This window comes from Eleutherodactylus coqui, chromosome 7 (genome assembly GCF_035609145.1).
Source record: "Eleutherodactylus coqui strain aEleCoq1 chromosome 7, aEleCoq1.hap1, whole genome shotgun sequence".
Taxonomy (NCBI): Eukaryota; Metazoa; Chordata; class Amphibia; order Anura; family Eleutherodactylidae; genus Eleutherodactylus; species Eleutherodactylus coqui.
Window position 1 is genome coordinate 60514886 of NC_089843.1, and position 26104 is coordinate 60540989.

Consider the following 26104-nt stretch of genomic DNA (forward strand, 5'->3'; position numbering starts at 1 on the left):
AATTGCACAGTGTTATCGTGCCAAGTGATCACATGACAAACGATAATTTGGTTAATTGTCTTTGTTTGGACCTTTTAGGTAGACACAGAAATGACGGCAACAGATTCTCAAACAGGATGCGCTGCCAGCAATAATGGAAAATAATGGGTGCACAAATGACTAAGTTGTGAATGGTTGTTTGTGCAGTTTTTTTCTGACAATTGTCGAGAGTTAAAAGTCCTTAAAGTCCTATCCATTCATTTTCAATGGGACTGCCAGAGATAGCCAAGCACTTGTATACAGCTATATCTTTCAGCCACATTAAAATGAATGGAGCAGTGTGGTAGCCTGTTCGTGAGGCCAAAAATAGTTGCCGTGTCCTGTGATTTTGTAGGGAATGACTCACTACCCTAGCATATGGCTGGAGTTGGGAGGGTGTAGTGCATGGACCTGTCATGGTGGCACTTACCAACTCCTGGTCCCAGAGGGAGTTACCGCAGCAAAGGATAGGGCCAATAGTCCTCAGGATGAGGGGGGTAGTAGTTGTCAGTTCATGACGCCACTTTTCCACACATCGGCATTCATAAACAGCGGATTACTCACACTGGACAAGTGTATAGTACCTCGGGTCTTCCGGAACGGTAGAGGCCCGGTAAAACTTTACTAGTGACTTTATAAACACGGTACAACAAACTTCAGCAGGCAGACTTTACAGTGCAGGAAAACTTAGTAAATATTCAGCAATACTTGACATGAAAGTCAATGGCCACAGAATGGCAGTAATTATCACCCTGCTCTCATAGACTTCAGCATACATGGGTGTCAGTTAAAGGTGTACCACTATACAGTGATCCAGACTTCAAACGGCCGCACAGGAATCATAAACAGACTAAAGATTATTTTCAGAAGTTTGATAGACTTCTGCACTGGCCTTGCTTGAGAAAATACACAGTCACTAGAAGAGGTAGTTACCTACAAAGGCTCTCTGGCAATAGGACCTTTGGGGGAAAAACACTTAGGCTCACTTACTCCCATTCTCAGTCCTCTCTTAAAGATGCAGTCTTTCCTTCTCCTTCATCTTCAGCAACATAACGGGCTGATGGTGCCCTCATGTGCCTCTGTGGTAGCAAACCCTCAGATGGAAGATGGGTGCTTCTCAGCAGACAAGATGGAACTACCTTCTGGAACCCAATCACTCATACTTATAGATTCATCTACACCACGTCACATGACACTGTAAGATAGATACATTCAGCATGCAGCAGAGCTCACAGGCAATGATTTTAAGGGAGTTAACCCTTCAGATGCTGCAGCTGTGCAACATACATAAGAAAATAGACATGACAGTTTTGCACAGTGCATCCACATAAGATAGACATGTATGACACTTGACTGCCACCCCATTCAATCTTCTCTTCACTGTGGTGGGTGCAGTAATCCTGAAGTAAAAAGAGCGGGACACAGGATTTGTGGGTGTCTCAGCAGTGAGACCCCCACCGATCAGACTTTAATCACCTGTCCTATGAATAGGTGATAAAAGTTGATTTTGGTACAACCCATTTAAGCAAGCACTAAACAGCTTGCTATATCATTGATCAGAACTCATTATGGGTAATTTAGCTGTACATATAAAAAGCCCCATAGTAATACTTATAGTACATACATAGATTTAGCATAATGTGTTGAGTTTTTACTGTACCCTACCTTAGAAAGACAGTTTACATAAACTTCTATAAACTTTCCTAAACTCTCATCTCAGTGTAACCATCATAAAGAGAAGAGCACTTGAGCTTGATTATCTCCTGTAGTCTCAGTACAACCCCTTTAACTTTCTCTGTTGCGTGAAGCACCACCAATGAGTGCAATCCGGCTTTGCTCTACTGCCAAAATAGTCTATCTGCTCCTGGACGTACAGGATGTTTTGTTCTAACCTCCTACATTTTAATCAATCAATATGATAAAATTATGACAAATGATGGATTGTAATTAGCACTAGATGAAAGGAAAACTCATAGAATGTATCAAAGCTGTCTAATAGTAGTTTTACTGCTCGATAGCTTTGATAAATAAGGCCTTTTGTCTCACAACTTTTGTCTTATTTTGAAGTTCTCACTCACTGCGCAGTACCGCGGTTGTGTGAAGCAAAGTAGCGACTCCGCAAGTGCATGGACGATCAGCAGTGTGGTATGTCAGAACCAAATACGTAATTTCAATGCAAAGAAAATACTAAAAGGTGTACAGAAGACATGTGCCTGATGAAAATACAATTATTGCGACTGTAAGTGTTATAAAACAGTCTGGAGGGGCTCATTAAAGTTTTTGGAGTGAGAAAGTGGAAGAAATTCGGCCACACTTTCAGAGAAGTCTGGGGAAATCAATTTGCCAATCAAGACTATTTATTGTACCGCCTGGTTCAGTGGCTGCTGATGCTGCACTTGGCCGAGGCAAGTACTGAAAAGACAGGCTAGAGTCATGGCTGGCAGCACCGGTGTGTGAACAAGGTCCAGGCTTTAGGTCAGGGCAGGCGGCAGACAGAAACAGAGTCCAAGATACAGAACCAGGGTCAGGGAGCACAGAAGTCAGAATAGTCAGAACAGGCATGGGTCAAACCAGGAATAAATGAACATGGGCTTTGTCACAATGATAGGAGACCAATTGTTTAAGCTGCATTTACACGGGACAAAAGTTGGGCAAATGATGCCCGACACTCGTCCCTGTGTGTCCTTGCCCCCATGCTCCTGCATGGAAGCTAGTATCGCTGGCTCGCTCACAGAGCAGCCAGCAGGAGGCGGGGCGGCTGCAGGAGATTTTTCTCCTCTCGTTCCCCCACCCCTCTCCATTGACATAACACAGCGGCTGTTCAGTACTGAATGGCTGCTATTTACACTGAACGATGAGCTCATCGTCCATCATTTATGCTGCATAAATGATGGATGATGAGCTGATTGCTGATCATTCTGCTGCTGTGTTATGTCAAAAGAGAGGGGCAGGGAAACGAGAGGAGAGAAATCTCTTGCAGCCGCCCCACTGAGAGCTAACAATACTACCGGTAGCTCCCGAGCAGGTGCACAGCAGCTAGTATGTGCGGGGACGAGTGTCGGGCATCGTTTGTCCGACACTCGTCCCGTCTAAATGGGCCTTTACTCCCACCCTAGGCAGTTATTGCCTAATATAGCAGGTGCAGGAATGTGATTGGAGGGGGAGACAGGTTAGGGAGCACGTACTGGCCGAGAGAACGTTCGTGCGTGAGCTCTATGGGCAGAAGTTTGGGAGTGAGTAAAGGACTGAGAGAGGTGTGCATGACAGCAGCGACGAACTGTAGCACCAGCAGCAAGTGAGCGGGGTAAGCAGTGGCGGTGCACTGTGACAATTTGTATCCTTATATAACTGTCCAATAGCTGCAGCCAGACAAGACAAAAAGCTGCGTAGACAGGCATTTGCTACCAAAATGCTTGATGGTATTAATACCGACAGTCAATTTCTTGGAAACATGTTCTCAGACAAGGCCACATTTCGTCTGTCTGGATACGTCAGTCGGCCTAATGTGCAGATATAGTACTCTGAAAAGCCCCATGTCTACAGAGAACATGTCTGAAATATGCTTGGTGTGTTGTAATGAACAAAATCATCAGTCATGTTTTTCGGTGAACATACAGTAACTAGCTGGGGCTCCCCTATACTGGATTATGGATGTTCGGCGTTCTCTCAGTAAAACCATTCTAGATGGCTGGATTGGACAAGGTAGACCAATTTGGTGTCCGCCTTGTTCACCAGGTCTTACTCTGCTGGATTTCTTCCTCTGGAATTACGTGAAGGACCATGTATTCACAACTACAGTGAATGATCTCCCAGATTTGTGAGCCAACATCCATGATACAATTGTTACTGTAGCAGTGGACATGTTGGAGAGAATGTGGCAAAAAGTTGAGTACAGACTGGATATTGTTCTTGCTACCAATTGGGGCACATGTAGAGGTTTATTGGTGTGTATCATTGTCTTACCATTCATACTTTCTACTCTGCAGACTGATAGAATGTGGGATATTTGAACGGAACACCCTGTATATATTTACCATACTGTAGCCCTTCTGTTAGTACTTCATAAGTACCATAGCTAGGATCCAGGTCTTGTAAATATCCACTTGTCTACAGTCTGTCATCCATCTTTGCTTTAATCGCACATGTTTTTTAGTATAATAGGAAGGGATTGTGCCTTCCAAAGCTTCGTTCTGCAAGCACTTATCGCCTTCACATTCTAACTTATGACAGTATCATCAACTCAATGGATGGATCATTTGCTAATGAGAAGCATATTTTTTTTCACCACATCTAACTAGCTGTAAATTTAAGCTGTTGTTTCGTGATAAGTGTGAATTATTGTAGTCATTAGACAAGTAACACTTTTATATAGTGGTTCACACATTTTTTCATTTTTGGAATTACTTGTGATGACAAGGTCATGTTAGCATGCGGCAACAACAAGAAAAAAATGTACGAAAGACGATTCACAATTAGACTGCAATTACCAATCACTGAATTATTCTCCATGTAAAAGGTGATACAGAATTGTTATGTCTGCCATTCAGTATAGTTCTTCATGGCAAAGACTTTTTTTATTCCTATTCACCATTTTAAAGTATACATGCCCAACAAAAATCTGTCATTAGAATGGCAAATGTCTTACTCATTGGCATGCGGTCTCCTTGGCTTAAGGTACCAACCAGGGTTCGCATTCTTTCCTAGGAGTTTAATGGCTGAAGCCTTCAATTTGGGTTAGTCATAGACCTGCTCAATCTGCTTCCCACTGGGGGATCTCTGTCAATTATTGCTAGCGTTCAGTACTATAGTTCTATATATGCATTCAGGTGGACTCCCGTGTAGTATCTTCTGCCATCAGTTTTCAACTTTGGGCGGAAGACCCAGTGTTCTTCCAAAGCAGGACTACAATAAGTGCAAAGGATCAGGTTGTTTAAATTTTGCTTTAGAAATTAGTGCAAGAGAGGTGTAACCACAATGCAAGGTAATGGGTTGCAGGGAAGGAGTGGGAAGTGTTATGTGAGCTAGTAGAGTTGTAGAAAAAATGACCATGACAGAGTTGCAGCTCCACTGTTTCTGTAACGTGGCAGACAATGGTAACAGCTTCTCCTTAAAGAGTTAGGAAGATGGAGAGATCTGCATAACAAATAGAATCACATGCTCCAGATTGGAAAAATAAAAGTGGGGGGTGTATGTCGCAACCTACTGGTGTAATAGCACTACATGAGTTGGTTATTGGCCAAATGTCTCTGTTTACTTATTGAACCAGCATGTATATGCGTTTCAAGGTTCGAAGACCTTTTTGTCAGTACTTGCTGGGGACAGACGTCTGGACGCTGACAATATGTCCTTAGGAGTAGGTTCGGCGGTGGTTTAAATGTTGACTCAGTTGGGTATAACGGGACTTGGGGTTGGCTGCACCCACTACACGTAGGGACCCCCTTCCTTCACTTCTATAAGAAACTCTAGCTTACTACTCTCTAAAAAGTGGGCATTATTCCTCGTTTCTATTTTTCTGCTGGGGCTGCTCAACCGTTTTTGTACTATTCTACACGTCAAAAATAGTCAAAGTCATGTGAAGAGCTTCACAAATATATTGTGTATAAGGATCTAAGATCACTGGGAAGTTTTTATTTTTCACTGCCTTATGCCAGAATTATTAAAGGATGGTTAAGGGTAGTTTCACACCTGCATTGGGGATTCTGCTTTCCTGCTCCATTTGGGAAGCAGCAAAGGGGAATCTCCGCAGCCGAACAGCTGGACAGAACCGAAAAGCACCAGATGGCCCCGATTGACTATAATGGGGTCCATACCTTTTTCACCCAGCTTCTGGTATTTTGAGCCGAATTTGTGACGGAACCTTCAACCGGATGTTCCAATGCAAATGTGAAACCGACCTAATCTGCCACAAAGACGATTAAAATTTATAACCAATTTTTAGCAGTCGAATGTTCACATTCACATCAACCCTGTATTCCAGTCTTGCAAATCATTTTATTTTACTGATGTTAAGATTCTTTAATTACATCATGATTTTATATCCGTGTTTCCCAAACTCCAGTCCTCATAACCAGGAATTTCTGGATTTCCTCAGTGTTGCACAGGTGATGTAATTATTGTCAGTGCCTCAGACATTGCCCAGGCGTTCTGTCTATAGGATATCATCAAGTCATGGAGGGTCGTGAGGACTGGAGTTTGGGAAACACAGATTTATATTTAAATCAGGCTCAAAAAATAAATTTTCCTGGTAAATGCAATTTTAATTAACCGAGAAAAATCTAAATTTGCCATAAAAACGAAATATTCATCATTTTTAAACTATTTGCATGTGATCATATGATATTTCTGTTTGTTCTACTTATGCCTTTCTTTCATTAGAGAGGGCTGGCACATGAAAACAAGATAATTTTAATAATATGCGTTCTTCTGAAACTTCTGGTTTCTATTACTTATGGCACAATACAGACACATCATGCATTTCTAAATATAAACTAGCTTAATATCAAGAGAGTTCAGCCCATAAGGTAGATAGCCTTCATATGTTGCAGAAGATTTTACTATCCCAGATATTTATTTGCAGGTCACATTCAGTCAACATATCAGAAAAGAACAGAGAAAGAGCCTTCTAATAGTTACTGTATATACTCGAGTATAAGCCTAGTTTTACAGCACATTTTTGTGTGCTGAAAAAGCCCCCCTCAGCTTATACTCGAGTCAGGGAAGGCTTAAAAAAATAAAAACTCCATACTCACCTCCCAGCCGGCCTCTGTGTCTCTGGCGGCAGTGCGGCAGGCTGCTTAAATTCTCTCCACTGTCATCCCCCGCCATCCTCTTTGCTCGGCTCTGTCATTCCCCGCCGTCAGCTCTGTGTATGTAAGAGCTGTGATTGGATCGAGCGTCAGCCAATCACAGCAGACACTCGATTATTCACAGCCAATCAAGCTGCTTTAGAATTCTCCCCGCTGTCATCTCCCTGCTCGGCTTTCGAATCCCCAGCCGTCAGTGTTGTGCAAGTTAGCACTGTGATTGGATCGAGTGCCATCTGTGATTGGCTGGCGCTCAATCCAATCACAGCGCTTACTTACATAGCACTGACAGAGCCAAGCAGAGAGGACGGTGGGGGATGACCGCGGGGAGAATTCAAGCAGCTTGTCACATAGACACACACGCCGGCTGGGAGGTGAGTATCACAGGTTTTTATTTTACCTAGTATATACTCGAGTATAGCTAGGCTTATACTCGAGTCAATGAGTTTTCTCAGTTTTTTGTGGTAAAACTTATTGTCTCGGCTTATACTCGGGTCGGCTAATACTCGAGTATATACGGTAATATCATCCTGGCAGATTCAGTAGATTCATAAATGCAAAGGGAGGAAGATCCATGGGCCGAGCTTCTGAAGATCATGCTGACAGATCCAATACTTACTGGCTAACTTGTATAAACCAAGTTGAATCAAAACTATACTGATCTCATCTACTTTTATATCAGCAAGTGCTGGCACATATTAATGTATATTAACATGAAGCAGTATTGGGTGCGGAAAGTCTGCAGCATTTTACAGCACCAGCAGTGGATGAGAATTCAAAAAAATCTCAGTCCTTGGTATAAATTAACCTTTTAACCCTTTCCAATCCAACTTGTATCCTGGTTTTCCTAGGGGGCTTACTCTTTTTCTGCTGTTATACAACGACGCTATATGCTGGCTAAAGCCAGCACTACATGAGATGATAGGCTCCGACAGCAGACAGGCTGGCACTATATAGTAAGAGAACCCTGACGGACATCTTCCAACATCGGAGCTGTACAGCCTTAAATCATAATGTCTTCAGAGGTCAGACAATGGATTGGAAAGGGTTAAATCCACAGCATGTCAATTTATCCTGAGGATTTTCAGAGTGGAGTTTACCTCTCCAAATGAGGGGGTAAAAACTTCATCAAAACCCAGGCCAAAATTCATCTTACATGCAGATTTTGACGCAAATCCGCACCAATTTTTGCTATGGACGTAACCTAAGGACGGGTTCACATGGACGTATTTGCGCGCACAATACGCAATGAATAAAACCCATTGATTTCAATGGGCTCATTCACATGCATATATTTTATGTGCACATTTCAGCCGCACAAAAAAAGATAGAACATGCTGTATTTTCCTGTGTATTTGCATAGAATTCATTGAGGGGTGCGCAATGTGCAAGGAGATGCGTGAAATGCTGCATAACTGCGCTGGAAAAAGAACAGATCTGGAACTACTTAGCCATTTTAAATAGTGCATCTGTTTGCCATTCGCAAAATACCATGCCCTGCGGGAAGAAAATGGACTGTATGATGCATTGATATGTACGCAAAGCAGCCTTATTGATAGCACAAAAACATTGTGCTAAGGCGCAATTGATCATATGTCCATGTGAAGTCGGCCTTAGGATAGTTTCATATTTTGCAGCATTGCTGCACATTTTCAATGTGGATTCAATCATTTAAAGTAGAACACATTTGGACGGGTTTTTATAAACCTCATCAACATATTGTGGAAAAAATCCACGTAGAATTTAGGGCTTTACTAAATTGCAGCATTGTTTATAATGCATGGGGATATTGCTGTGGATTTGCTACAAAATGTGCAATTGAAAAAAGTCAGCAGTTTGTAAACTAATGGCCGTAATACACATACAAATCTGTGGGCTCAGTGTATCGTTGTTATTTCAAATGGGAAGATGGAACAATGCCTTTACAGCGCCATCTATTGGAGGCATTGTTCCAGCTTCTAATTTGCATATTTCCCAGAGGAGCATGGATGGCCTTATGAGTCTCCTCAGACCTTCCAGGTGCTCTCCCTAAGGAGAAACGATATCCTTCCTGAACTTTGTTATTTCATGCACAGGTTTTTCATTCACACAGAATCTGCCAAAAAAAGCATCATGGCATGTTCCATTGCATACCGTGTTATGAAGTTATTCTCCCTTAGAAGTATTGTTTCTAAGGGAGATGACAGTGCCATACTAAGGCTCCATACAACGGTCCATAGTATTGAACAGTAGGATCCCCATGTTCTGTATCTGAAGCGACTTCATAAATATTGCTAAAAACTGTAAAAGTTGTTCTACTATATATGCTATGAAATGTACATTGACTTCAGCGGTCAACTGACTTCCTGTAGCATTATTTTCCACAACAAACTACGGGAGGATGGCGGGGCTACAGCTCTGGATCCCCACGACAGACAATGGGTAATGGCCATTTTACATGGGCCAAGAATCTCAAGATTCTTGTTTGCCCAAACGGACGAGCTGGTGATGTCATCACCAGCTTATTCCCACTTGGGCAGACTGTTTAGAATGCACGGCTCTTGTTGAGAATCATGCAGTCCTTGGGTACTAGTCGTTCAGTGTTTCACATTCCTATGTAAAACACTGAACAATCAGTGTTTAAACTGCAGAAGAAGAGCACGAACCGGCAATGATTTTTATGCCAGCTTAACAATGAGCGAGAACCTCACAATTCTCGTTTGGGATTCAGTCGTTGGCACACATTTAAATTGCACGATTATCATTCAGCTTCACTCATTTGAATGATTTTCTGAATGACATTCCTTTTGTCTAAACGGGGCGTAAGTACTGCTCTTTTTAGAATTTTAACACAGTTGGTGTTATAGGGGCAATGTACCCAGACAATCCCTTCAAGCTATGAATTTTTGGAAACGTCATGCTCCTTTTCCCGCAATCATATTTTCCTATATATCTGTATTTCCAGAAATCTTGAAGGTAATTTGCAAGAAATTATGATAGTAGCCTATGGACACATCGGTGGTATACATTAGAGACGTATACTTCCCACATATAAAAACGAGATGTGAATAGTGCATTATTTCACTATCATTTGAATAGTTGTTTGATATCAGAATTGACCATTTAGTAACTTCTTGTCTTCTGTTACCAGGCAGTCGTGTGAAAGCGAAAGCAAAATTTCCCTTTTGTGCACCAAGGAAGGTAAATAAGTATTTTTTGTTAATTTACCACAATTTGTACCAAAGTCAGGTGACCAAAACCAAGTTTTTTTTTGTATAACACTGTATGATGATAACATGTTTTTTCTAAAGATAAGGCAAAAATGAATAGGAACTGGTTTCTATAGCAGTGATACGTAGATTAAGCAAAATGCTACTTAGGCTTCTCATACACATAAGATAGCTGTTGGCCAAATGCTCAGTCGACCAACAGTTACCTTGACCGGTACCCCCATACACATACACTCTCAACTCAGCTGAGCAGGCATGGGTTCTGAATGCAGAGAAGGAGGAAAACCACTGCAAGAGTAGCTTATTTCCCCAAGAACCAAAGAGATCAGGCAGATGACATACAACTGCCCTATCCTTATTGCCCCCAACATCTGCTTTCAAGAAGCACTTGAAGACTAAAGACTGCACAAGTGTGCCAATAGACTAAAAATTATCATAGAAAACCAGAGAAAGGGCACATCTATGGTACTATCAGGGGGCACATTATAACATGCGCTCACCAGGGCTTATACATAATGACAGTATCTTAACTAAGTCCATGTCTTGAGGGGAGGTAATTATGAACAGCATGGAGTGGAGATATCTGTAACCACATCAGGTTGTGTACAAGCTATTTAGACCCAACAATGAGAATGTTAAGAGCAAATCTAATGGTTCCAAGGCAGTGCGTTCTACAGAATGGGTTCAACATCGAAGATGTCCTACAGACTGGAATATAAGGATGTAATAAGGAAGAAAAAGAGTCATAAGTCATTGGCTGAGTGGAAAGCACCAGTGGGTTGATAGATGGGGATGATCTGTTTTTAAAGGGGTTTTCCAATATTAAGCTATTGATGACCTATCTTCGGGATATGTGAACACTAGTTGATCAACAGGGTTCTTCCGCTTGAGATCCCCACTGACCAGTGACAGCAGCGCTTTGTTGAGTGCCACTCCCGCTTCAGTCCATACCAAGCACGGTGCCGTCCATTGTATAGTGGCTGTGCCTGGTATTACCGCTTAATCCCATTTACTTGAATGGGTCTGAGATGCTGTCAGGCCATGTGACTGATGAATGTGATGTCACATGCCTAAGAAGAGGCTGTAGTGCTCACTAAACTACTATTGCCAGTTTAATCAGTTGATCAGCCGGAATCTCAAGCAGCAGACCTCCTCTAATCAACTATTGATGACCTACTGTAAGCATAGGTCATTAATAGTTTAGTCTTTGAAACCCCATTTTAAAGAATTTACTATTTTGCTATCAAAAACACCAAAACTCTGACAGAATGGAGACAGTACCAGTGTGAACATTAATCATGCATTCTTTGATCGTTCTCTGTGGTTCCCTTTCTCTGGCACGAAGACCAGCATACACATTATCGAAGGATGATTTCTTAGTGGAGAGGAGAATATGTAGTTTTCATGCAGATCTTTTCTTGTCCAAGTTCATGATCCCAGAGCTTGCCACTAAAGCCACTTTGCCAACTATGAGCCAACTTGGCCATCTAATTAGATTTTATTCCTCTTGTTAATTAATAATTAAAGGGCCTTTGTGGAAAATTACATTGATGGTCTGTACTACGGTATACCTACCACAGAATAGTTATATGCAGAGTGCTGCACTGAAGGGTCTGCTGCCCCTTAATGTACTGATTACTGCTGGGCTTAGGGGTTGGACCCCATCAATTATATATTGATAGCCTACCCTTAGAGAAAACCTGTAAAGAGGACTTCTCATGTCCAAGGGTAAAGTGACACTTGCTGTATAACCTTGCAGCCCCAGTCTCCTGACTCTAGTGGAGCTTGTGTTCTGTATCTAACTCCTTCCATTCTTCCACACTGACTTCTGTTAGTTTCGAACATTCGGTGCTATCAATCTGTCATTGGCAAATCCCGTCACTCATTGACAATTAAATCTTGCATCATCCATTGACAATGAGCAGAGAAGACCCCCCACTTGACAGATTCACAGCACCAGGAGCCAAAGCCAACAAAGGTCATTGTGGAAGAACGAAGGGAGTAGGCACAAAAGAAAAGCTGCACAACATTCAGTAGGGCCATGGCTGCAAAGCTTTACAGTCCCAATGATATGAAAGGTCCTCTTTAAGGCCATTAAGGTTAACTAAAGCCAGCGTTGTCCAAACTCTTGACTTTTACATTTCAACCATTAATACTTTGACCCGCCCTCTGTTTAATAGACAATGCCGCCTGTAGTATATAAGTCAGCGCTTGTTATAATAAATCCTCACTAAGGTCAGCTGACTGTTTCTTCATGAAGGGTACTGGAAGATACAAAGGAATATAAAACAGCACCAGGAGAAAAAAAGGGCAGCTTAAATCAGAATTCACAGCGCCACATTCACATTTAAGTGTCTTAAAATGCAGACATTTTTCAGCAACGATCAGGTCGGCTTTAGCAAAATGGCAACCCTTGACTAAAGAACATTTTAGATAAATGAATTAGTCTGACATGAGATCCATTAATCAAAATGAATGTCCTGGAAGCAAGGCTCAAATATGAATAAAAAGTTTACCCTTACTGCTTAGAAAGTCATATCAGAAGACGATGTAAGATATTCAGCTGATAGAGTACCAAAAGTCAATTCTGCTCTGGGAAGGATGGATCTAGGAAAACTGCAAGAAATATACATTGTATGCTGAGATTGAATAATTAAAGGGGTTGTCCCGCGAAAGCAAGTGGGGTTATACACTTCTGTATGGCCATATTAATGCACTTTGTAATGTACATTGTGCATTAATTATGAGCCATACAGAAGTTATCAGAAGTTATTCACTTACCTGTTCCGTTGCTGGCGTCCCCGTCTCCATGGTGCCGTCTAATTTTCAGCGTCTAATCGCCCGATTAGACGCGCTTGCGCAGTCTGGTCTTCTTCTTTTCTGAATGGGGCCGCTCGTGCCTGAGAGCGGCTCCTCGTAGCTCCGCCCCGTCACGTGCCGATTCCAGCCAATCAGGAGGCTGGAATCGGCAATGGACCGCACAGAAGCCCTGCGGTCCACCGAGGGTGAAGATCCCGGCGGCCATCTTCACCAGGTAAGTAAGAAGTCACCGGAGCGCGGGGATTCAGGTAAGCACTGTCCGTTTTTTTTTTAAGTCCCTGCATCGGGTTTGTCTCGCGCCGAACGGGGGGGCTATTGAAAAAAAAAAACCCGTTTCGGCGCGGGACAACCCCTTTAATGAATTTGTTGTTGTTGTACAGGATGATGGACTGACCTATCTATCTGTCATGGCCGCTGGCCGCGCCCCTCATGCACCCTCCTCTGCAGCCGGCCACTATTTTATATGACATGTATTATTTGCTTATGCTATAAGATTGTATAAATGAGACATAAACATCTACTCTGTTCATGTCTATTCAGATTGTGGACGTCGCCCTGCAGCTCGCATGAACAAAAGGATACTTGGTGGCAGAACCAGTCGACCTGGTCGATGGCCCTGGCAATGCTCTCTACAAAGTGAACCGAGTGGGCACATCTGTGGCTGTGTTCTTATAGGGAAAAAATGGGTGTTGACGGTGGCACATTGCTTTGAAGGGTGAGGTTTTTTTTTATTTACAAAAATTTCAATTTTTTTATACAATTGGTGTACTTAAAAAACTACATACAATAGCAGGAGCGTATACATTGAATGGCAATTTTATTAGAGACACCCATCTAGTACTGCGTTTCTCCGAAAATAAGAAACATATATTAATTTTTTGCTCCCCAAATTTTGTGATTGGCTAAGCAGCGGTCGAAGAACCAATCAGAGCCATCGTGTTGTGGAGGGGAGATTTATGGCTTGGCCAATCAATGCTGTGGTTCAGCCAATTCATAAATGCTGCCTCCACAACACGATGGCTGTGATTGGCTCTTCGACCTCTGCTCAGCCAATCAATGCAGCAGTCAAAGAACCAATCACAGCTGTCACGTTGGTTCAGCGAGCACTGCGTTGATTGGCTGAGCATCGCTTGAGAACCAATTCGAGCCATCCCATTCTGCAGGCGGGATTTATGAATCCCGTAACCAGGAAGTTATCTTCTGACAGCGGTCGAGGACTGCAAGAAGCGCGGCGAAGCTCCAGAGTGCAGCATGAGGGAAGTGGACCAAGCCTGCTAGGTAATGTATTCCTTTTTTATGTAATGTAGTTAGGGCTTATTTTCAGGGTAGGGCTTATATTTAAAGCCTCTCTGAAAAATTGGGGTAGGGCTTATTTTCGAGGAAACATGGTAGTGCGTTGGAGCATCTTGGCCTTCAAAACCACAGCAATTCATCGTGACATAGATTCAACTAAGTGTTAGAATTGTTCTGCAGGAATATTGGGCCATGTGGACAGGAAGTTGCAATATATTAGATGGAGGTGCAGACATGTACTGAACAGCCTTGCCCTAAAGATTATCTATATGTTTAAGATTATGGGGCTGTGAAAGCCAAAGAAGGAAGGAAACTAATTGTTATGTACCTGGAACCAAACCACTACATGATCTATGTGACATGGTGCATTGTCCTGCTGAAAGTATCCTTCTGCTATAGGGTAAATGGCTACCATGTAGGGATGAACTATGATGACCATAAAACTTAGGCCAGCTCTGCTCTCCAAACATTCATCCACAGGTATTAGAAGACCCAGATTGTACCAAAAAAAACATTCCAAACACTATTACTCCACTTCCATCAGATTGAAATGTTGATACATGACAGAAAGTCTTCATCGATTCACACTGTTTTTGCCAAATTCTGACCTCCATCAGCACGGTGCAACCAAAATCTGGATTCATCTGACCAGGAGATGTTTTTTCACTGCTCGGTGATATATTTTGTGCTTTTTTGCCTGCTCAAGTCTCACCTTTGTGTTTCTCTTAGACAGCAGTGGTGCTGGAACTGGTCATCTGCTGTTATAGCCCATCCACGCCAAGGAATGTAGAGTTGTACATTCAGACACGTTAATTGGAGCACCAGCATTATGCACTGCCTGTTCATCAGAACGATTCTTGACATCATCTTATTACCTCTTTCATATTAAGAGTTTTTCACGTCCACAGGATCCTCTTACACTGGCATTTTTTGTTTATCACGTCATTCATATAATCTTCACACCATTGCATGACAAAAAAATCCCACAAGCTTAGCAGTGTGAAAATCCTTCCCCTGGCAAATGTAGCACGGTGACTAGGCTTCATTGGAAGTTGCTCAGATCTCTGGATTTTCCCATTATATTATGGATTCACATTGAAACTAGTCCAGGGAAAACTTCCTCACTTGATTTTATGCTTCACTGCGTAGTCCCAGGTCTAATTTCCTTAGAGGGAAGCTCATGAATTGACAAGTGTCTAAAAAAAATGGCCGTTCAGTGTATCCAATTTAAACCTATAGAGGTTTTCCAGACCGCTTTTTTGCTGTTTGTAACAATTAGAGATGAGCGAGCGTACTCGGCCACACCCCTTTTTTGCCCGAGTACCGCGATTTTCGAGTACTTCCGTACTTGGGCGAAAAGATTCGGGGGGGGGGAGAGGGAGAGAGAGAGGGCTCCCCCCTGTTCCCCGCTGCTACCCCCCGTGCTGCCACGCCTCCCCCCGCCCCCCGGCGCCCCCTGAATCTTTTCACCCGAGTACTGAAGTACTCGAAAATCGCGGTGCTCGATCGAGTAATTACTCGAAACGAGTATGTTCGCTCATCTCTAGTAACAATGCATAAAGATTTCTTATTATGCAATACACAACTTTTATACAGCTTCTCCACCCTACTTACGGTACTTTTACACAGTAAAGCTGTTGGGCGCTTAAGCAGTCAACGGCCATCCCAACAATTATCGCTCCTGTGCCTTTATACAAGAGTCATAATTACTCAGTGAATGGAGGAAGAACACGCCAGAGATCTCTTCAGGCCACCTGCCTCCATTTAGAGTAAACAGGCAGTTGTTCATAGAGCAATGACTGCCTGTTTACATGAGCCAACAGTTGCCAGGTTTTTAGGTAAGCTGAAAACCAAATGACTCCGATAAGTGAGCAATTCTCACTCAACTTGCTCTGCTGGGTCCCGTGTTTATGGGATGACAGTTGTCCATAACAGCTCTTTTGAGCAAATACTCATTGGTTAGCATCCAATGTAAAAGTACTGTTAGTTATGTGGATTATGCTGCGGATCTAGGGCAATAACATAGACTTTATGCCACATTTGGCACAGATTTCACCAGTTGCATTGAAAATAGTTTTTTGGATGATGTCCTATAATAGCGCATACGTTGTTTTTACATTTTCTAAAGCACATCCTACCGATAGAGACATACACAATAGTATAGTCTCTGTACACGGATAGAAATGACCCCATTATTGGTATTCACTAAATATAGTAAATCATTATGGCAATCATTAGCCCATTCTGCTTTTGCATTGTAGCATGGAGGATATGACTTTTTTTCTATTTTGTGAAGGTCAGTCTGTATTTATTGTCTTCCTCAGAACATTTTAGTAATTGCTGTACCGAGAACAAATTTACAAGCTACATTAAACAGCAAGAGGAGATTTTCTCCTGCATTTGATCTATTTTTCTATTGCTTATGCAACTAATAATAAGTTGGTAAATGAGGTAAAAGCTGACAGTGTTATTAGGTAATAAAACCATTCTATACGAGCAATAAAGCCCAATGGGCAGACATTTGTTAAAGGCTAATGTTACATAAGTAATTCGATTGAACGGTTCTAATGACTTCAGGATCTTTGTCCACGGGGGAACAATATAGAATGACAATTCCTCATTCTGGATCATTACTCTTCTCCCTCTTAATAAGTCTATATGTGGCTTCCCTGCAGTGTCCCATTCATAAAAAGTAAGGGATGGATGTAAAAATGGAGCAGACATTAGGAAAATACAGTTCATTGTAAAGTTCTCATTAGTTACGGCTGCAAAACAGATGATTATTTTCCATCTGTGACATTTATATGTTTTACAGCATATATATGTAGATATGGAATGTCCATTTTATGTGCTGTTGAAGCATTATACTCCATAAAGGGACTCCTCTACGCGGTGTGATAGAAGAACATATGACAGCAAAAATGTAACCAAGCAAATCTCTAGACTGGAATGAAACACCCAAATGGTTGCAGAAAGCTCCCTTTTGAACATGTTTTATTAGCTTAGATTTTGTCCAGACCAGTGAAATCGGATCCACTGAACCACAGACTGGTTTGGCTTTGGGTCATATCCTGAGACGACATCTGAGGAACCTCAGTCTTCACCCTATAACCCCACCAGTCGGGATGTGGGCTTCACTGTTGGGTCTCCAGGCCATTATTCAGGAAGTGGTCTCATAACTGTTGCAGCTGACGCTACTAAAGGGCTAAGCGCAGTATTTGGGGAGTGTGAACAGGAATGTATTCAGACAGAGTTGGGGCAAAGAGGATACTTTGATATGACAAACAAGCTAGAGGTTGGATCATAGAGAACAGGTTCATCATGGAGAATCAGACCAGAGGGCAGGGCAGGCAGTGGACAGTAATGTAGTCAAAATTCCAAGCCGGGGTCAAGAGTACACACATGAATGTAATCGGGAATAGCTAAATATTGAGAATTAGAATAAACTTGCAAGCAGCTTCAGTGAAACTAAAATGATTATATCACTCTGGCATCCTCCAAAGGGAGTGGAGGCCTGATATAGCCAGGCATGGCAGCTGATAGGTAGGGGAAACATTTACAGGGGTACGCTGGCCCATTAAGGCATGGCCAGGTGTGTGCATTCCCTCCAGGCCACTGCCAGAAATTGAAAACACCGGACGTCTACTACATAAGGGGACCAAGTGCATGCCGCGGATGCCAGAAGAGTTGGGTCAGCATCCTGGACCACACATTGTAACAAATTTGACATTTAGTACACATTCAGTTATTATTTTTGTCTTAATCAGACAAACTCTACCTATATGCCCTATTAGAGCATGTGGATATTACAGAGAGGGCACCCCATTGAAGACAAAGATTTCATTCTGGCAGACCTGACCATGATGGACATAGTTGCTTATTCATTTGAATGACCGATATATGATACAATACTACATTCCCCCTTCAGTGTTCAGTAGTCACAGCCCTTCTAGCCACAATTCCTGGTGATATTAGCTGCTCATAGGGGGTTTCAGAAGCCAGATATTCGATGAGCAGTTTGATTTTAAGAAGGGGATGCTGTGATTAGACTATCCCTCTAAAGAGTACCAACAAACTTAAAAGGCAGCCTACTCACTTCACTTAATCTCCCGCAATGCCCATTCTGCCTATGCCTCGACCCAGCTGCTCTTCACTTTCTGCTGCATTAGCAGTGATGCAGCTGCTAATCACTGGATGAAGTGAGCCAGTGATTGGTTGCAGCTGACACATGTCCCTGGCGTGAGCGAGTTGATACCTGGTGCACTGCAGCAGGAAGTGAAGAGCAGTAAAAGACCCAACACTGGCAGAATGGGAGCAGTAGGGGATTGTGTAAGTTCAGCGGTGTACAGAAAACCCATCGGGCCCCCGATGAGGTGGATCCACGGCAGTGCCACCAAACAGAAGGGTATCAGATAATATTACTCTACCCTACAGTCCCAGGATAATTTTTGTCCCCAGGACTGGAGGGTCGCTTTAATTCCATAAACTGTCATTGACTTTCATGAGTTGTCCATTGCATAGGAAATAATGCAAAGAATGCACCCTGAGCAGTCCTGTCCTTATCGTACTGATCCTCCAGCTTGTACATTCATGTCACTTAATCCACTACACTTTATGACAGCTACTGTAGATGATTCTGAGCCCCTCCCAGTAATTTATCCACCACACACCAAACCCTGATCACAGCAAACCATCTGTTCGCGGGTGGTGACAAGTTGTCTATATGTTCAGCATTTGTATATGAGAGAATGAGTACTTCCTAAATTGAAGATGATGTACTTTTCAGGAGGGAGCATGCAGCTGTGTGGAAAGTTGTATTCGGAATAAACAACTTGGATCATCCATCTGATTTCATGCAGAAGCGTCTGGTTAAGACTATAATCCTTCATCCACGTTACAACAGAGCTGTGGTGGATTATGATATCAGCATAGTGGAATTAAATGAAGACATTGTGGAGACTAGCTACGTAAGACCTGTCTGCTTACCGTCCAAAGGACAGTTGGTCGAACCGGACACCTACTGTTATATTACGGGTTGGGGGCATATGGGAAACAAAAGTAAGTATGAATTCATGCTTTTACATACACATGGACTTTTTTTTAACTTAAAGGGGTTGTCCAAGGAGCCCTAAGTCGTATAGGGGTTGTACATGGACCCATGGTGTTGAAACCTCCACTTCTGTCCCGATTCAGATACTGGGTCTCGTCGTATGCCTTTCTCTGTGCCTGTCACACCACCAAGGGAGCTCACCAGCCCCGTTCTCTGTTAAACGGTTGTCCGAGTTGTGACTTCCATGTAAAACCCTCTTCCCATTGAAAAAGGGGGAGCTGGAACCCACATTCTCTGGATTGGTGGGAATCTCAACGGTGAGACCCCAACTGATCAGACTTGGATAGATGATAAAAGTCATTTTTGATACAACCCATATAAAAGGTGTTGTCCATAAAACAAAGTTTCCACAGAACAGGTGATAACTATGTGATCAGTGGATCTCTGATTGCTGGTACCCCTCCTGATCACAAAAACGGGGGTCTTGCACACTCCCACTCCATTTATTTCCATGGTGCTGCCACATATAGCTGAGTACAGGCACTATTTGTTGTCAGAGGCTTTTCTTACTTGTTTACCAGTGTTGACATCTTTGCAATAAACAGAGTCTTATATCTTAATTGGTGTGAATAATTGCGAAATGGATTTTCGGGAGCGGCCGCTATTTTATTGATGCTGCACATTTGTTTCCTGCTTCCAGCCTAACATTTGAAACTCATTTACCTGGAAGCTGCAGAAAAATAGATGTCATTACCAATAAATCTAACCGCCACCGATAATGAACACTGACGGAGAGATGGATGCTAAACTTTCAAATCATGTTAACTCAAATGCCGATTTCATTAAACGTCTTGTTGGTTGAGTGGTACCAGAGCGAACGCACAGTTCAATTACTAACAGACCCAGCAGAAAATGGGAATCAAATGTTGTCTCTTCATGTACAGTATAGGGTAATGCTGCCATGGAGGACTTTTAACCCTTTGTCTGCTTTCCCCTATCAGTGCCATTTAAACTACAGGAAGGAGAAGTTCGCATCATATCTTTGGAGCATTGTCGGACGTATTTTGACACAATCACATCCAGAATGCTATGCGCTGGTTACGAGTCTGGCACAGTAGATTCTTGTATGGTAAGTCATGACATTTTTATTTCAATCGTATAGCTAATAAAACTTGGAAATTTCAATTTAACCACTTCATGACCGCCTAATGTAAATTCATGTCAGGCAGTCATGAAGTGTGTATGGAGCTTGGGAGCCGACTTCACTCCATACCCGGCAGCTATTAGGTGTTTCTGACAGCAGCCGGCAGCTGCTGCATACAATCATAGAGTTAGCTATAATCATGGCACTTAACTGTTTAGATACTGTGAGTAGAGCTGACCACTAGAGATGAGCGAGTATACTCGTTTCGAGTAATTACTCGATCGAGCACCGCGATTTTCGAGTACTTCAGTACTCGGGTGAAAAGATTCGGGGGGCGCCGGGGGGCGGGGGGAGGCGTGGCGGAGCGGGGGGTAGCAGCGGGGAACAGGGGGGAGCCCTCTCTCTCTCTTTCTCCCCCCCACTCCCCGCTGCAACCCCCCACTCACCCACGGCGCCCCCCGAATCTTTTCGCCCGAGTACGGAAGTACTCGAAAATTGCGGTGCTCGGGCAAAAAAGGGGCGTGGCCGAGTATACTCGCTCATCTCTACTGACCACGTATCCAAACAATTAGTGGAGGAGAATGACTGCTTTCCACCCCTCATTGGCACTTCAAGCAACACGTTCAGGGGATGTTGATGGGTTAGCATGGCAGTCTGGAGCCTACTGAAAGCCCCCAGGACTGTCATACATACATGCCTGTTAAACCCTCCCCTTGGCAGGACTTGATTAGCAACATAATCTCTATATATACTGCATTACTTAAGTATTGCAGTATATGGTACCCGTTATCAAATAATGGCAAGTTCAAGTCCCCAGTGGGGACTAAATGAAAGTGTTAAAAAAAGATTTAATAACATTTGCTTTCCTTAACAGTAAAACAATTGAAAATATATTAAAATAAAATAAAAAAAACAAAACATTTTCCATACTATACAGCCATTCACATAAGGCCTTAGCTGGTATTCCCCTTCACCATTGTTATTAATCACATGAAAAATAGGTAATGTTAAGAAACATTTCCACTAAAATACAATTTTTTATAGATATAATCATGTAGTTTAGTTTTAAGGAAAAGCCTCATCTTTGATTGGTCCTCCAGTCATGCCATGACAACTCTCCATTTCTGTACCGCTGACCTTGGGAATAAAGAAAGGCAACTGAAATGAAAATGTAACGGCAAGGTATGTTCCTGATTAGTGTTCACAAATTGTGGCACTACCATGTGGATTAAACCATGCCCTCATGGTTTAATAGTCTGCTAAGTGTCCACCGTAGTTTTTGCCACAAGGCTTCAGTCTATTAGCATGGTTTTACTAATAGATATGGCTGAAGTGTTGATAAGCAGACCAACAGGGTAGGCAATTCCAATTTTAGACTGCAGAGTCCATTGCAGTGGGTTTGCACTCAGCAAATTGTTGGCGAGTCTTTTAACAATCGACATTGCAAACAACTAATTTAACGCTTTCACAACTTTTTATGATCTAATGTACATACTGTGTGCAGTTAGCATGTAAGTGTCTCAGAAGCCGAACCCACCATGTATGGAGCGGATATCGGCTGTCTTGACACCAGCCCGCAACAGCTGTGATCACAGATAACATTAAAGTCGCGGGGTTGCCTTCTGGGTGTCATGGCAGCTTGGGGACTTCTGAAGGCCCTTTGGGCTGCCATGATTGTTAAATAGGCAGCCTGTTAAAATACAATATAATGTAATACCATTCTATTGCATTATACTGTGTAAGCGATCAAATGATTGCAAGTTCAAGTTCCCTATAGGGACTAGTGACGAAAAATTAAATAAACAAGTAAAATGTAAAAAAAGTTTTTAAAAGAAAGTGTATTAAAAGTTTTAAAAAAAACTTTTCCCAGTTGTCACATCTAAAAAAATGTAAGAAATCTGTACAAGTCCAATTTAATACGATATCACATTATTAACCCTGTATGATTAACTCATTGAGCAAAAAATACACAATGAGAGAATTGTACTTTTTATGTCATTCCGTCTGAAAGAAAAAAAATTGCATAAAAAGCTATCAAAAAGTCCTGTTTCACCCAACATGGCACCAATACAAATTACAGGCTGCGTTGCAAAAAGCGAGCCCTCAGACAGCCCCATCAATGGGAAAATAAAAAATTATGGGGGTTCAAAGATGGCAATAGAAAGCGGTTTTGTTTTCCTAGGTATTACTACATTAAAAAAAAACTATATAAAATTTAGTATCGCTGTAATCCTAGTGACCACCAAATAAAGACGTGTCATTTGTCTGGAGTATAAAAGCTGTTAAAAATAACCCCACCCCCCAAAATGGTGCAATTGCTCTTTTCTTCACACTTTGACCCACATAGAAATTTTTAAGTTTTCCAATACATTATACGGTATGTTAAATGGAGCCATTGGAAAATAAATCATGCCCCGCAAAAAAATCAAGCTATGGTTTTTTATAAGTGGGAATATCAGAACTGCACAATGTGACCTGGACACAGACACATCATTAGAAACCACAGAGCTCCTGTAATACACGGGGACAATTATATCAGATTAGTTTATAAAGCCTGGTATAAAGACTGCACTTCTTAGAATGAAATCGCCAGTAGGACCTCCTGCGGTCAGTCTTTCCCATGAGCAAACCATGGTTTGTTTGGGCTAGTTGAAAATCCATGTGTGGATTTTGAAGCCGGTTTCACTTAAGAATTCCGTCACAGTAAAGGGTTATTTACTGTAAGAGCGTTGAGACTGTGGAACTCTCTGCCTGAGAAAGTGGTGATGGCAAAATCCATAGAGGAGTTTAAAAAGGGGACTTGATATCTTTCTAGAGTGGAAGGATATTACAGGATATAAATCTTGGGTTAATTGTTAATCTGGGAATACAGGTAGGTAGGAACTATTAGGGCTCATGTCCACGGGCAAAATGAGAATTAAAATCCGCAGCGGATTTTAACTCTTCTCCTGCCCGCGGATCCGCACCCCATAGGGATGCATTGACCACCCGCGGGGTAGATAAATACCCGCGGATCGTCAATAAAAGGGATTTTAAAAAAAATGGAGCATGAAAAAATCTGGACCATGCTCCATTTTCGTGCGGGAGACCTAAAATAGGAATTTAAAAGAATTTACCCATCCGGAGCGGACCGGGAAGGTCTTCTATTCCTCGCGGCCGGATCTTTCTTGCTTCGGCTCGGCGGATGTGCCCGGCGCATGCGCGCGGCACGTCGGCGACGTGCCGCAGCCGTGACGAGTTCATCCGCCGGCCGAAAAAGAAGATCCGGCTGTGAGGAAGAGAAGACTTTCCCGAACCGCTCCGGATGGGTAAATTCTTTTAAATTCCTATTTTCAGCGCTCATGTCCGCGGGGCAGGAGGGACCCGCTGCAGATTCTCCATAGAGAATCCGTAGCGGGCCTGATTTTCCCCGTGGACATGAGGCCTTAGGGGTTGATCCAGAGATTAGTCTGATTGTCATTAGGGAGTCGGAAAGGAATTTTCCCCCAAATGGGCTAATTGGCTTCTGCCTCTTGGTTTTTTTTGCCTTCCTCTGGATCAACAACATGGGAGGATAAACAGGCTGAACTAGATGGACATTGTCTTCATTCAGCCTTACATACTATGTCACTATGTTACTGCATTGCAATAAATGAATTCCGCATTGAAAATGTACATAGACCATCAGTCAGTGTAAAGAAAAAAATGTTTGCATAGCCCCATTGACTGTAATGGATCAGTGTACTGTCCAAGTGCAGTGAGCTGCAAACATGTACCGCACACGGATGTGAAAATTGCCTATGTGAACAAGCCCTGAATGGCTTAGCTTCTGGAGACCAGAAGTTACAGATTCAATCTCCTTTAGGATATTAGAAATACATGAATTCACTATGAAGAATGATAAAGCACTTCCATTCTACTGACTTAGGTTTGATCAGCTTTCGATATTGCTCCTTTAGGTGCTAAAGTAACCCACTGATCTGTTTTCCTGCAGGGAGACAGTGGAGGACCTCTGGTGTGTGAACGACCAACGGGACAATGGACATTGTATGGTCTAACATCCTGGGGATCCGTATGTTTTTCTAAAGTTCTAGGACCAGGCGTCTACAGTAACGTTTCACATTTTGTGGACTGGATTGAAAGACAAATATACATTCACAGCTTTTTAATCAACTAAAGATATATTACAAGTTCACACGATGAGAGACTAGTAAGAAGCCTTATAGCCTCATTGGAGGTTTTATGTGTTGACATATTTGTTGTGTGCACCAATGAAAATTCTATATATTTTTTGCTTTCGATATTAGGTATTTTAGTCCAAACTTTTTGGATTTTTGTACAGATTTGTTCACAGTTTTGTTTTTCTGTGTGATCATTCCTAAATGACCTAAGATTTCAGGAAGTGTATTTTATGGTTGTTCATAGAGACAGGTTATATTCTATATATATTTGGGAGACATGTCTACATAATTTTGGATTCAATTAGCCTGTTTTTTTGTTTTTATTTTTACAAAATATTATCAAACCTTTCTTAGGTGAAAGTGTTACGTTAATGTCAGTCTGGATTGAGCCACAATGGAAGTATATTTTGTGGTTACTACATTCTACACCCACATATACCATGGTATGACGCCAAAGGCTTATGCACATTGTGAAATAAATGCTTTATCTAGCTAGACCTATTATCAAGATATAATGGCCATGAGTGAAAGCATTCCTTGGTTTCTTTCATAGGTCATAGTTAAAGATGAGCGAGTATACTCGGTAAAGGTAAATGCTCGAGCGAGCATTGCCTTTACCGAGTACCTGCACGCTCGAGATGAAATGTTCGGGTGCCGGCGGCGGGCAGGGAGCTGCGGGGGAGAGCGGAGCGGAACGAAGGGGAAATCTCTCCCTCCCTCTCTCCCCCCCCCCCCCCCCCCCCCGGCTCCCTCCTGCTGACTGCCGCTACTCACCGCTCCCCCGCGCCGGCACCCGAACATTTCATCTCGAGCGGGCAGGTACTCGATAAAGGCAATGCTCGCTCGAGCATTTGCCTTTACCGAGTATACTCGCTCATCTCTAGTCATAGTCCTAGTATGCCTTCTTCTTTCTCAGAGGCAACCAACAGAGAAATAAAAACACAGGACCCCATGAGAAAGCCCAATGTGTATCTAAATAAGTCACAACCAAAACAATTGTAAAAGTGGAACACTACTCCATGCCGAATGAATACTGATTAATCTGCTGGGAGCAACTGTGTGAACTCTTCGATGAAGATCCTCCATTGGCCTATCATTCGACACCATTAGTGCGAAGCCGTTTTGGCACTGTGTTTGTAGAGTCAGTATTAGGAAGTAAATGACATGGTGCCAAATTTGCAACATGAAAGAGAGAGAAATGAATGTCACCCTGTGCTTTTGAACCAAAATTCTGTATCTGGACTAGAGGGGGTGGGGTATATTACGTTCAGTTGTGCTTGTCGCCATCCTTTTAATCTGCTGTTCTGTTTTCAGACATCCAGAATGACTGACACAATCTTCAGACTACCTAATCCCCACAGTACATTGGCAGTGTTAGAATACCAATGCAATACACCTACTCTCTGATTGGGCAGAACTGGTCATGTGATTAACACTGGTCAATCAGAGAGTATTGCACGGTGTCCATGAGATAGTTACAAAATTGCTATGACCATCTTGGATGGTCAAAAAACTGGTTGTGGAACTACAGCTAATGTACTCTCCTCTCACTTTTTCCCAGGATAGAATTTTGTCCCACAGAGGGTCACTTTAAGTTTCTTCACATG

The 26104-nt window shown here is 42.5% G+C and overlaps 1 protein-coding gene across 2 annotated transcripts in view; it reads left to right on the plus strand.

Annotated features, from left to right (window-relative positions):
* CORIN (corin, serine peptidase) overlaps positions 1 to 25076 on the plus strand; it is a 271828-nt gene extending 246752 nt beyond the window's left edge. For both annotated transcript variants that reach the window (XM_066573119.1, XM_066573118.1), the window contains exons 18-22: positions 9952 to 10001; positions 13391 to 13565; positions 18930 to 19201; positions 20195 to 20322; positions 24311 to 25076. In XM_066573119.1, the coding sequence (XP_066429216.1) occupies positions 9952 to 10001; positions 13391 to 13565; positions 18930 to 19201; positions 20195 to 20322; positions 24311 to 24493 (808 nt within the window). In that variant the 3' untranslated portion in view covers positions 24494 to 25076. The remainder of the gene's footprint in view (positions 1 to 9951; positions 10002 to 13390; positions 13566 to 18929; positions 19202 to 20194; positions 20323 to 24310) is intronic.
* The last annotated feature ends 1028 nt before the right edge of the window (positions 25077 to 26104 follow it).